The sequence below is a fragment of the Anas platyrhynchos genome, chromosome 1 (assembly GCF_047663525.1).
Source record: "Anas platyrhynchos isolate ZD024472 breed Pekin duck chromosome 1, IASCAAS_PekinDuck_T2T, whole genome shotgun sequence".
Lineage (NCBI taxonomy): Eukaryota > Metazoa > Chordata > Aves > Anseriformes > Anatidae > Anas > Anas platyrhynchos.
Window position 1 is genome coordinate 12,562,683 of NC_092587.1, and position 13,099 is coordinate 12,575,781.

General features: G+C 35.0%; 1 protein-coding gene across 17 annotated transcripts in view; it reads left to right on the forward strand.

The window, feature by feature from the left end:
• MAGI2 (membrane associated guanylate kinase, WW and PDZ domain containing 2) overlaps nt 1–13,099 on the forward strand; it is a 757,092-nt gene that overhangs the window by 652,098 nt on the left and 91,895 nt on the right. For all 17 annotated transcript variants that reach the window (XM_072029149.1, XM_072029184.1, XM_072029077.1 and 14 more), the window contains one exon: nt 12,701–12,732. In XM_072029149.1, the coding sequence (XP_071885250.1) occupies nt 12,701–12,732 (32 nt within the window). The remainder of the gene's footprint in view (nt 1–12,700; nt 12,733–13,099) is intronic.

Sequence of the window (13,099 nt, forward strand, 5' to 3'; positions counted from 1 at the left end):
TAAGCAATATTAAGCACGTCAGGTATACAATCTCATCTGCAATACAAAGATATGTTATGTACAGCAGCTATGAACCTCCATGTCCTTCATCCCAGAGAAGTGACACAATCACTCTTCTTGGATGCATCTATGGATTTAATGTAGAATTTAACTAGAAATTTAATCTCAGATCTGTGGTGTTTTTTTTTTGTTGTTGTTTTTTTTTTAATTCCAATCAAATGTTTAATATATTCTACAAATGCAGGTGCTTTTCACAAAAACAGTTTTAGTAAATTCACCAATTAAAACTCCCTTTGTCAGAGGAGCACTAGCAAGCTCTAATTTAAAACAACCTTTTCTTTGAAGAAAAGAGTCTTCCTCTTCCCCTGAAGTAGACCATTTGCTATTGATGCCCATGACATGAATTATTCTTTAGAAATTAACTTATAAGAGTTTTATAAAAAGAGTTAAAAAAAAAAAAAAAAAAAAAAGCCAGGGACGTAATCACCCACAAACTATGCCTGTTCTGGCTGATTGGACTCATACACCAGCAAAATGGTAATGTGACTCGGTGAAGTGCATACAGATTAGCTTTAGTGTCTTTTTAATTACCTGTTATTTGGGAAACCTCAGAGAAAAAGTAGATAACATCCTATCTGATGACCAGCATTTATTAATTGTGCTATTCATCCAGATTCCTTCAGCTAATTATGGTCTTCAAGCATAAGCTCATAGTTTGTGCTAAGTGATCATATAGGCAAAATGTGAGTATACCGGGAAAGAACGAGATGTAGTACAGATCCAAAGAATCCAAGTTTGCTTTCTTATTCAGTAAGTTATGATGCTAAGAAAGAAAGGACATACATGCTAGGTACCATAACAAGTCTTTCTAAAAATTGTAATTTTTAAGACTAGGCCAGCTGCAAGGTCCACAAGGTGCTTCACGGTTGTCAGCACCATAATCTTCTCTATTTAACTTGTCATGTTTGTGCACTGTTCCAATTTTCTTAGTATTGGAGGGTTATTTCCATTATGTTGGACATGTTGTATAAATCCCAACTGTCTGAAATCAATTTAGTGTCCTCTGAGGGACAGAGCACTGTCACAGTGAAAAAAAAAAAAAAAAAAATTACCTGCTCACAATTTTTCTTGCTTTTCCTTGTGATGCATTCATTTACTACTTAGCACTTCCCAACTGTCTTGTCAGGATCCTTTATCAGCATCATTTTTTAATGTTCTGTTCATTAACTTTTTTAAGTACTGCACAGGACTACATGTGACCAACACATGATCTATATATCATAAAGTTCATATCAGTACAGGTCCACTCATTAGATTTAAGGACACAGCCCTTCTTTATGTTAATTGCTCGTCTCTGAACCTTCAGAAATTCAGAAAAATGTGACATTTCTCATCTTTTTTTTTTTTTTCACACTATGTTATCTTGATCAATTTATCATGCTTTATACTGTTTAGTGTTCTGTACTGCAGTAGCATCATGGCCATCAATCATAATTTCTGTCTCTTCAATTTTTCTTTCAAGCTCCTACGGTCTTACACTAAAGCTTCTGAACTTGATGCCATTTCACCATTATAATTTCAATCATTGCAAAACTTTTACAAAATTCAGCTTTTTTCCTCTTCATAAGTAAATCAAATACTGAGAATTACCTCCTGACTGTGTGGACATGAAAGGAAAGAGGTTTATCTTAAGTAGGAACATATTGAAGTGGAAAATACCAATCTTCAGCAGCTCTAAGCCAAGTGAATTACCTAGAGGTTCAATCAGGGAAGCAAGAGTTTAGAAATTAAGTTTTCCCTTTGCAGTTTTCTTACTCATTTAGACAAATACTTGCACACTGTGTTTCTGCTAACAACCCTAGCTAAATATTCCACCTTCCTACACTAAATAATATTCCTTCATAACTAAGACTCAACCATGTAAAAGCTTGTTTTGTGATTAGTTTTCTTTCTACTGTTATTCTTGTCTTTCACAGTCTCCCACTGTCTGCCAACCTTTCTGTTGTACCTGAATCCTTGTAACCATGAATGAACTGGTCTATCAAGCTGGTGTGAAGGAGCAGGAAAGTGTAAAGGAATTATTACTTTGAATCAAGTCTGGATATGAAGAATCAAATAAGCATGCTATTGCTTATTCCAGTTTCCACCACTGTGGCCAAGTAGCATGATTACTTTTTCATTATATTGCTATCAAGTGTTTATCATTCTGCCATGTGGTCTGAAAATGAGTCAATTACAGTCAACACACCTGAGCTCCTGACACTTCTCTTTGTCACACAAAAGATTTCAAAGGCAAGCCAATAAAATTCAGAATCACGCTGACAGCTTAATCCATATTAAACACAAAATTCTGCAGTTACTACAGTGTAATTTAATAATGATAGAAAAGCAGTCAGGTGAAAGTAACAGGCTCTCTCAGAGGCTGCAATTTAACTTATCTGTTCCTTTGTGATGAACTCTTTTCCAGTGCTTCCAAACCTCAAAGAATTCAGGACTGAAACTGGGCTCAGTTCTGAGCTCACTAGAAGACATCCAGGGCCAGCTGGGATGCACTGTACTATCAAAAGATCTCCACTGGAATGGCAGAGTGGGTGAGAGACTTAAGATTGTCAAAGATGACAACCAAAGTTTTGATGTCTCTCACAGATTCTGTCATATCAGCAGTTCCAGCACAGATTTCTGAGTAACATAAGCTATGGTTGGTACCCTTGGCACTAGGATGTAGTAGCACCTATGCTACTAAACCTGTAGCTGTACATCTAAGTTCCTGTTCTTAGACTTTGTATTCACAGACAACATCAAAATTTAGGTGTCTTCATATCAGTGTCTAAACACAAGAGAATAGCACAAAGCTGCACCATAAGTTCAGACTGATTTCTAGACATCAGGAAAAAACATTTTTTTACAAGGGTAGTCAAACACTCAAACAGACCTTTTAGAGAAGCGGTTGATGCCCCATGCCTGTCAGTGCTCAGGAGGCATTCGGATAATGCCCTCAATAATATACTTTAACTTTTGGTTAGCCCTGAAGAGGTCAGGCAGTTGGACTATATGATCTTTGAACATCCTTTCCAACTGAATTTCTATTCTATTCTATTCTATTCTATTCTATTCTATTCTATTCTATTCTATTCTATTCTATTCTATTCTATTCTATTCTATTCTATTCTATTCTATATTCTATTCTATTCTAATCCTATCCTGTCCTATCCTGTCCTACTCCTATTCTAATTTGGTGCAGGCACGTGTCTATGTCCACTGATAGCTAACAGGGGGTTCAGTAGACTGCGTAAATATGGGCATCCAATAAAATTTGAGATGCCCTAGGGTATTCCATCTAACCTTCCACCTATAGGTCCTCTGTCACAGCTGGCAATGCCACACGGTTACATACTGCAAACCAAAAGACATGGTGGTGGTAAAGTAACTGAGATGATATTTGGATAACTCTTCAGTACAATCACCAGAATCTAGACAGTTTTTCAGTTCCATGTGAGGTTGCCACCTCTGTTTGGTTAGGTGAAAACTTTCTAGGCTGGGTTCTTTGCCGTCCAACCTCAGCTGCACGGTTCATCACTAATTCCTTTGTGCTTGTCTTCCGTTAGAGAGGAGTATCACATTGCAAGGTCTCTCATTTAGAAATAGTCATGGACACCAAGGACATTTCCTTGTTACTCTTTTAGTGTTACTCTCTCCCTCTTTTTTTTTTTTTTTTTTTTAGGGATTTTTCTGATCATTATTTCAGAATACGTTGTGTTTGTGTTTTTTTTTTTTAATCAGGATCAAGACATGGAGACAGAAGTTCTAGGAGCAAAGAACAAAGTGTGGAAGTTTGGTAACAGACTTCCAAGGATCAGGGTAGTTGGGAGAAAACATGGATTCAATGAAGGAATTGAGAAGAGTAGGAAGAATTGAGAAGGAATTGAGAAGAGTATAGTATATATACTATATGTATATACTATACATATATATACTATAGTATAGATGTCAACACTAAATAACTTGTTAATCCTTTTCATGCAAGTCTTAATGTGAAGCTCACATACAAGCAAATGAATGCCTTTAATATTTAACTGCTTTACCTTTGTCTCCCACAATTGCCGAAGACTGTGCATGCATTTTCATGAAAAGAACTTTAGGACAACGTGTACAAACACCTCATGCTCCATCTGCATTTTAATAGAAAATATTGGGAACATGCCTTGATACTCATCAAAGTGACATGCCATAATGTAAACTGAGGTTTCTCTAATGTAAAAGCTTAAATTGGTGAAGATTTTAAACACACAAAAGAGCAGAAGTGCTGGCATAGTTAGGCAGAGTTTCTAACTGTCAGAGAGTTCTGTGAAAATGCAGTGCAGTGTTCCTGAAAAGTTAGTTTTATAGCTTAAATTAGCTTTCAGTAAAGTCAGGCTAAGATGTCAGTCATGTTCTTAGCAAGTGTAGAGTCTTTAGGGGAATGACAAAACTCACAGGCCAATCTAGAAGCAACAGTCATGAGCTGTCAGAACTCAGAAGATGCAATTTATGTTCTAAATTATCTTGCTGATTGAGTGTGTGTGACATATACCAATCATTTCACCTTCATGTGTCTGATCTGCTCAGGGATAGTTGTTTGCCACAATGTGTTTGCCCAAGAAGGGGCACTACTTGCATCATTAGCTCATGCAATGTTAGAACAGTACAGCAGAGACTGTAATGCCTAGCCTGACTGGACACATGAACTAGCAACAAAGATTTTGGTAGCAGTCATTGGAGTACACACCTTAGCAAAACTAGAGATTCTTCAGGGAAAATTTCCTCATGCCAAGCAAAAGGTTCCTTTTCTTGTACGTACAGAAGAATGCCCTTGACCTTTTCAAGATGTCAGTAGAGTTTACAACCTGTGAGCAAACTGCTAAGATCTTTCTCCAGTCTTCAAGTGTTAGTACCAAGGAATGCAGACTTCAGCTAATTGGGTTAGTATTTACATAAAGCACGTTATTATACACTTCAGTCAGGAAATTAACAGTTCATCCAATTCTATTTGCAGTTGCAAACCACAAACCAGCATATGGACTGAACATTTTGAACTTTTAGTAGGATCTTCTCTAATAAAAGGCAAGAGACAGGTTTTCCTCTGTTCTTGTTATCTTTTTCCATTCCAAGTCGTCCCAGTAAAATATGTTTCAAATTTTACTGTACCTGCATTTTCTTTATTTTGAGACATGGCTGTCCTTGGATAATATTGTATGTTATCAACAAGGAAACAAAACTATAGCTGTGTAACACTGTTCTGATAAAAGCTGCCAAAAAAAAAGAAAAAAAATACTTAAAAATACTTAATACTTAAAAGTAATACTTAAAAGATATTCTGTAAGTGCTTAGTACCAAACTTTGTCTGTGGAAACTGATCAGTTCTTGTTGACCACATAAAAATGTGTTTGTTCCAAAAACACGCTTCTTATTTCAAGAAATTGTTGTAAATTTTTACTAGTTTTCATCTAGTACTCTTAAGCATTAAAAGCTGTCACTGACAGTGTTGCATTTGTTTCTACACTACTTTAACTATGATCTAGAAATTTGCTGCTTCATATCCAGATTAATCTGAAGGAGACGATATGTAGTCTGTTTTTTGTTTTTTTTTTTTTTAGTTTCAGAAATTATTTTAAATCTCTGACTGATAAGCAATTCACAGAGCAGCAGGAGCCAAGCAAAATAAATAGCTGTATGTCCATTAGAATGTAAATTAACTCATTACTATGCCAGCTTCTGACCTTTTCTGATGGCTGTATTCTCGCTAACAAAAACACTTTGCTATTCATGAAAGCAAAAATGTAAAGATAGCCTGAGATTCTCTAGTGTATTTTAGAGGAAACTCTCATAGATGCAGGTGATCACTGAGGGCGAGAGCTTGAACAGCAAGTACTTCTACTATTCATGACTTTGAATAGCTCTCCTTTTTCTAATTATTTATGAAGAATTGAATATTATTGAAAAATTGTTGCTTGAGAAGTGTAGGTCAGTGAAACTTCATGAACTGCATAAAAAGTGTTCCGTATGTATAAAAAAAATTAATATTGATTTAGTATCTGATCTCACAGTCAATTAAGTTTTCATATCAGTTCTATAGACTTCAGTGAGATGAGATCACGTTTAATTTCCCAAAGGTGGAAGTTTGAAAGGATGAAATACAGAATTAGACTCACAATGCCTACAAGTTATGTGGAGAAGAGACAAGCCACTGAAGGTGCTACTGTGATGGGGTCAAAAGACCCTGCTAACCTTCCTTGGACTATGCTTGCTCTTTTCCTACAACCTTGATAGATTTTCTGTGGGTAGAAAATGTATTCATTCTTCTGAGTCTTTTTCACAGGTGTAATAGGTTGAAGAAAATGAAAAACAATGCTGATTTGGACAGGAGCACTATTTCTTTTAGTGGTGTCTCACTTGGGTTGAGAACAGGAGCAATGGATTAGCACAATGCAACCAAAAGCAAATGTTGAGGAGCAGTTTCTATCACTGTGAATCTCTTTCAGGCAAAGCTAATTAATAACTTCTGAGCATCTGTAAATAGGTCTAAAGAAGACAAGCATATTCTCATGCTTTTATTAATGTGAACCTGCATGCAGTATTACTAATGGCTGTGACCAGCCTTTGTCTCTGTGCAGCACGGTGCTGCATCAGTTTCTTGCCATGCTGCCACTGCAGAGGAAGCTAGCTGTAGTCAAAAGACACTTTTAACCATATATAGCACTGTGGGTCCAATGAAGCCTCATTGATATCACCCTGATGTGGGCTGTATTGGTTTTTGACCCATTGCATCGGGGGTCTTCCCAACCAAAGACCAAATGGATCCTCCACAGCATGGCACCATCAAGCTGAAGTATGGCTGACAACAGGACTAGATAACTGTGCTTGAAGCTCCCAGTCTTCTAACACCTACTCTTTATTTCAAGGTAAATCATTTTTCTGTTGTTGCCCGAGTAAGAGACTGATACTTAAACCTGTTTGAAAAAGACAAGCCTTTGAAAAATATGAAGTGGTAACGATTTATTTTATCAGAAACTGAATTACCAACTGACATTCCCTACGCATCATATGATATTTTAAATATGACATAACCATTTCAAACTTTTTATTACCTGCTTGTGTTCAAAAGTGTTATTTTCATTTATTTCAAATCATTGTTTCCTTTTAGGTTTTGATTGCTATAGTGTATAAATTAATTGAATGTAGTTGTTCTCCTTGATCAGGTCTGTTTTCCTGAACAGGGGGAAATATTTGACAATAATTGCATTAATATTATGTCTTTGTTTTATGTTCATAAGAAATACATTTTCTTTACCATTAGTAATATTTGGAATTTTAGCTGGAGAATATTTTGTGTCTTAATGAGTTAGCCCAACTGTAGCCTGAGTTCTGTGCACCTAATTCACATATATCAAGCACAGATCAACAAAATGTAAATATGCAGAAGGAAGATTCAAATGTCATATGAATGATAAGAAGTGGTTCCTTGTGTCCTGCTAACAGTGTATACCATGAGTCTGAACTCTCACAGAAATTGTACACTCCCACAGCCATTTGAAATAAATGAGTACTTGACACCTCTGGAATTAAGGCCCGGCGTAGCCAACTGATAGAACTCTCAGAGGTCCCAGTAAAAGAAAGGAAAAGCATGGAAAAGAATCTACTGTGACAGTTAATTTATACATTAACTTGTCTAGAATGGAAATTTTTGGCTAAAGTGTTGCCACATGGACTTTGATAAGATGCCTATGGAGTCAGTTAATGCTCTGGGAGTGCATAGCAGACATCTGTTCATTGACTTCATAACATCTATGTGAGAAAGGTCTGTGCAACGCTTGGGACAGCTTGGCTCAGGAATCCATATGCAGCAAGGTTTTTATAATACACACGCAAAAGAAAAAAGAAAAAAGAAATAAAACAACAATAAACCCAATGAGATCTAATGAGCAAAACTCTTGCTGTATCATCAGTGAGACTAGTGATGTGGAGGGAAGATGACATGCCCTGAATATTGTTTTAGATGAAAAGGTCTTATTTTTGACTCTGTTGAATTCCTCTCAGCAGCACTGCCACATACTGTCACTGCAGAAATCAAGGTGTTCCCAGGTTTTAGTTTAATTGTACATACATGTACATGTCTGCCACAGATACGAACACTGTAAAAGGTCATGTGGTTATGTAATGCACACGTTGTTTATCTGTGACTTTATAAGAGCATAAGGCTTCCATTAATTAATACAAAATAGTGAGGAAGCTTAGGCTGGAAAAGAATGGAGATGAATATTTAGGCGGAAAAAAAAAATCTAATAACTAATAGACTAATAACCATAGGCTGGTTTAGTATTGTTGACATTAAGGAATATGCCAAATCTAGTATTTTTACTATGGGGAGAGAGAGAGGGGGAGAGAGAGTTATGATTCTATCTTGAAATGTTCTAAATCCTGTTTGATAAGCTGCTTTTAGCAAACCAAACTTTATAAAAAAAAAAATACTGGCTGAAATGTAAGGCATGTGAAATCTGTAATAATCTTTCCTGTCAAAAGCATACGTAAATTTGTATATAAGAAACAGAAACAATGAGTATGAAATTATTTGTTATTTTTTATAGGACAGCTTGCTTCATCAAAAAGAAATACAAAACACAATAGATTGAAATCGGAATTTGTCTTGATCTGGGAAAAAATATAGTGTTTTTTTTTCAAAATGTATTATAATCCAACTTGTGTTTTCTGTTAGTGGTGTTTCTTAGTAAAGTTAAAACATAGACAATGTCACAGCTCTGATTCCCAGGAAAGCTCATTTTGAAAGGTGGTAAATATAATAAAAAACAATGTCAAAAATATTTTTACACACTGTTTTACAAGAAAATGTGGTTCTGATTTTTACTGTACCTTATTTATTTAAAATTAAACCATTATAATTCCTATTAAGATGCTGGCCACCAGCTGCTGTACCATAGTATAGTTTAGTGGCCAACATTTAAAAATAAATCATTACTTTCTGAAAATTACTTTTTAACTTTGGAGAAGTATCTGAAATTACATATTTTATCCTCTCATTACATTATATTATACTGAGTGGTGACCGTAGTATTTTCCTGGTAGCATCTGCCTGACTGAGTGGTGCTGGTTGCTCTTTGACAGAAGCCAGTAATCCGGCTCTTCATTCTGAAACTAATTCAGACCTGTGCTGCTGCCTTTAGCAGGGGTGTAAATAAAGATTTATTTCAAATGAATAGACAGAAATTGGGACTTTTCAGAAAGTGAGCCACTGTTTATAAAAGGAAGATTTTATGAGAAGGGATGGCACATGATGGCACATGAGTAAGCTAACTACTGAGTGAGAAAACTACTAATGGAAAGAATCAACTGCATGAAGTATTTTCCAGTGGATCTAAGTTGGCTTTTATTATTTGAAATTTTAAAGTATATGTGAGTATGTACGTGTGTTTATATGTATATATATATATATATAATATTCTCAGCTATTCAGGATTTTATAGAAGGCATCACAAGAAGCTGGACAGTAGAGGGTTGGGAGTTTGGGAGAGGAGTAGAATTTTTTTAATGGGTAAGGAGGTTGTAAGAGCTTATCCAGTAGGCATGTGCATTTAGATACAAGTTGATGAGAATGTCAAGCAGTATGAGTACTGTATTAATACTCAACAGAAATTGAAAGCTGTACTCTCTGGAGAACAAATTTCAGTCCTGCCTTTAAATCAATAATAGCGTTGCTACCCGTCTGCCAGGTGTTGTCCCACTGCCTTTTGTAGACAAGCAGGGTTCCACTGTCTTTTGTGGACATATCTCACAGCAAGGAATGAGCCAAGGGAAAAAGCAATATTGAGGTCAAATTAAGTGAAAGCCCACTGCTTCTCTCTGACAGTTGTAATGTAGCTGCAGAAGACTGAGTATAGACTAAATATACATAATTAAGATATGTCCTTCAGATAAACTTTCAAGCCTTATTTTTCTACATGTATAGGACTCAGTCCAGTAGTTCTGTAGAACAATACTAAAATGTGAAAGATTGAAGGGAGCATCCAAATAAAAATGCATTTTTGTTTTTATTCTTTTCCACATGAAGTTTCTGTTACAATGTACTATATATGCATTATACTCGAGTTGTTGAATTTGCAGCAATGCCTACATATATTTAAACAAGTATAATTCAGGACATGTATGGTTCACATGAATGATCCATAATCAGTCTCATGTTGAATAACTGATAAAGTCATACTTTGTCTATATTAGGAAAAAGATATGCAGTTCATCTGAGGAGACATGCAAATGAGGCAAAACTGAAAATATCATGAAATACATGTAAGACAAAAATAGCATTCACTTTATGGAACTAAATCTTGGTCCATTTAGTCTAGCACCTAGTCTTTGGCATAAATGAAGAGACTGTCTCATTTTACATGGATCTTTGGTCTAATATCTGAATTTGTATCTGAAGAATGAGTTTTAATATAATTTTCAAGGTATGTTATCTTTAGAGATTTTAGCCTCCCAATGTGCATTTATACATAAATGGATATCCAATGCCTTTTTAAATTTTTTCTTTGAATCTTCTGCCTCTGTGGCATCCTATACCCATTTGTTTTGTTAATATAATTTCATGCTGTGTGAATAAATACTGGTTTTTATTTCTTTTGAGTGTAGATGTTGTCAATTGTATGTTGCAGTCTGTGTTCCTAGTCTTCAGGCTAACATGCTGGAGTTGTCCTTGTTTGAGTGAATACTGGATAATTTGTTTCATAAATAATTATTATATTTTTACTTCATAGTAAATGTTTCTGATAAGTCCAGAGAAATATTTTTTTAGGTAGAGACAGTAAATAAACAGGAAAAAGAAAATATATTTCAATTTGACCTGGAGTAACATTTGCTTACAATAAGTTATGGAAGGTGCACCAATACCAGTGGGAAGGGAGTGTTGCCTCTACCAGTATTTCCCAAACACCAAATCAGTGTAGTAAACTAATTTGAGATACCTTTTGGGGAAACATCCATGCAAGTTTCAAGTCTTATTTTTAGTTTTCAGAGGAAAAATATTTTTTTAACTTTCAGTATTATTAGCCATACAGAACAATAACAAGAAAAGGTAAGAAAAAGGTAACTGATTTTCTACCATCCAAGAAGATATTAAGCAACTTTCTACTACAGAATCTGGATGTGATACACAAGCTAGATCTATATCAGGTACTTGTTATCTCAGCTTGAATTTGCGGACAGAAAGAAATCTTAGTCTTTAATACAGCAGTTTTTATCCAGACATGGCAGTCAGTAAACAAAATTTTTTCCAGAATTACTTTTCACAATATGTTTTTTATTTAAAAGCATTATCAGTTGTTATAAAACAGCCAGTGTTTGTCTACAAAATAGTCAAGTGCTTTTTTGCTATAAGACTTTTTACAGCCTAAATGAACTGGATATCATGGCAGAAAAAAAAAAAAAAAGAAAATACCTCATTATCACAGAATTCTAGGAACCTTAAATACTATGTAAAAATAAAATTCACATTGTGATTTATCTGTGGAGAGATACTTTCCCTAGTGTCCTTGTGCTTTTAATTATTTTCCTAGACTCACCTTGGAAAAAGAAATAATGAAATCAACTTCATTACTTTTATATTACTCTTACAGCTTAATTCATTTTTTGAATGAAAGAGCAGCTTTCCTCTTAGAAGCGTCTATTTAAGTTCTGTTTCTGACAAAAGGGAAATCTTTGTGGTTAGCTTTTAATCTTAGGAAGGTTCACAAGATTTTATCTACTAATAAAGAAAAAATGAGAATTTTTTTATTTTTTTTTTAAGAAAGTTATGCTGAAAACATTTTTTGAACATGAGCCAACATTCTTTTTATGTTTGCTTTTATTTAATATTTTGTATGTTTAACTTTTTGAACTTTGTGCTGCATAAGATATGAATAGTGTTTACAATGAGTGCTTCATATTATATCCTTTTTAAAAAATAACATATCTAAAGCTTGAAATATCTGAAAGTTGCAATAGTTGAAAGTCATTAAATTCACTAAGGCAGTGATTAAAGTTATCAGTCAGTCCTATTTCCCAGTGGAGTAAACTAAACTAGTTGTTAAGAATAGATGGACATCTGACCACTTGCTAACTATAACAAAAGAGAACGGTATCAAAAACAAGCAATCCTCCCAAGACTTTGCTACCTTGTCTAGACTGATAAAACAATTCTTTTTCTCCAGGCATTTCTTCTAATAATAATAATAATAATAATAATAAATCTCTTCTTATTATTAGGTTTTGTTAAGAGGATGTTCTGAATTGCTTTTCCTTAAAGGTGTGATTGCATTTGACACATCAGAATCAGGTCATTTGGTGTCTTATCCAATGTTCACCAAAGCAATTGGAAGTCCTTCTGTTTCATTCTTTTAATTTCAGCCTAATTCCATGCTGTTTGTAAATTATGGCAACGATCTCAATGGTTCCATATGCATACATATATATATGCATATATATATATGCTTGCATATATTTTTCTTAGCACTTATCCCCTGTGGATTGTGATTTCATCCCTTGTGTGTACAGAATTTTCTAATATGTCAATATTATTGGCACACCTGAATGAGAATGGGAGCATAGACACCACTGAGCCTCCTCCACCGTTTATGCACCAGAAAAATCTGCTAACGTTATTTTTTGTTTATTTCAGGTTTCTTTTCTCCATGGAAAACTCCAAAGCCTGTAAGTTCCCTTTCAAAATTATACACTTTGCATTCATAAGATGACTATCATTCAAAGCAAATTTCTGTAGACTTTCATCTAACCCGCCTGTTCCCAGCTCACAAGACACTTCTCAGCAGTACACCAGCTCTAGGTGAGACACAGCATCAGGGGTGGCCTTGTTAATAAGCTCTGAAGGTCTATTCACTTGGAGACTGCCAACAGCTGTTTGGAGAAAGGAACTTAAAGATGGGTGGCAAGAATTTAAAAAGGCAGTGACTCAAAAATGAGGTTCCTGCAGAAGAAGGAAGCACTGAGACCAGTTTAGTTGGCAATCTCTTTGCAAGAGATAACAGGCAAATTTTCTGTTTTAAAAGTGCGTTGATCT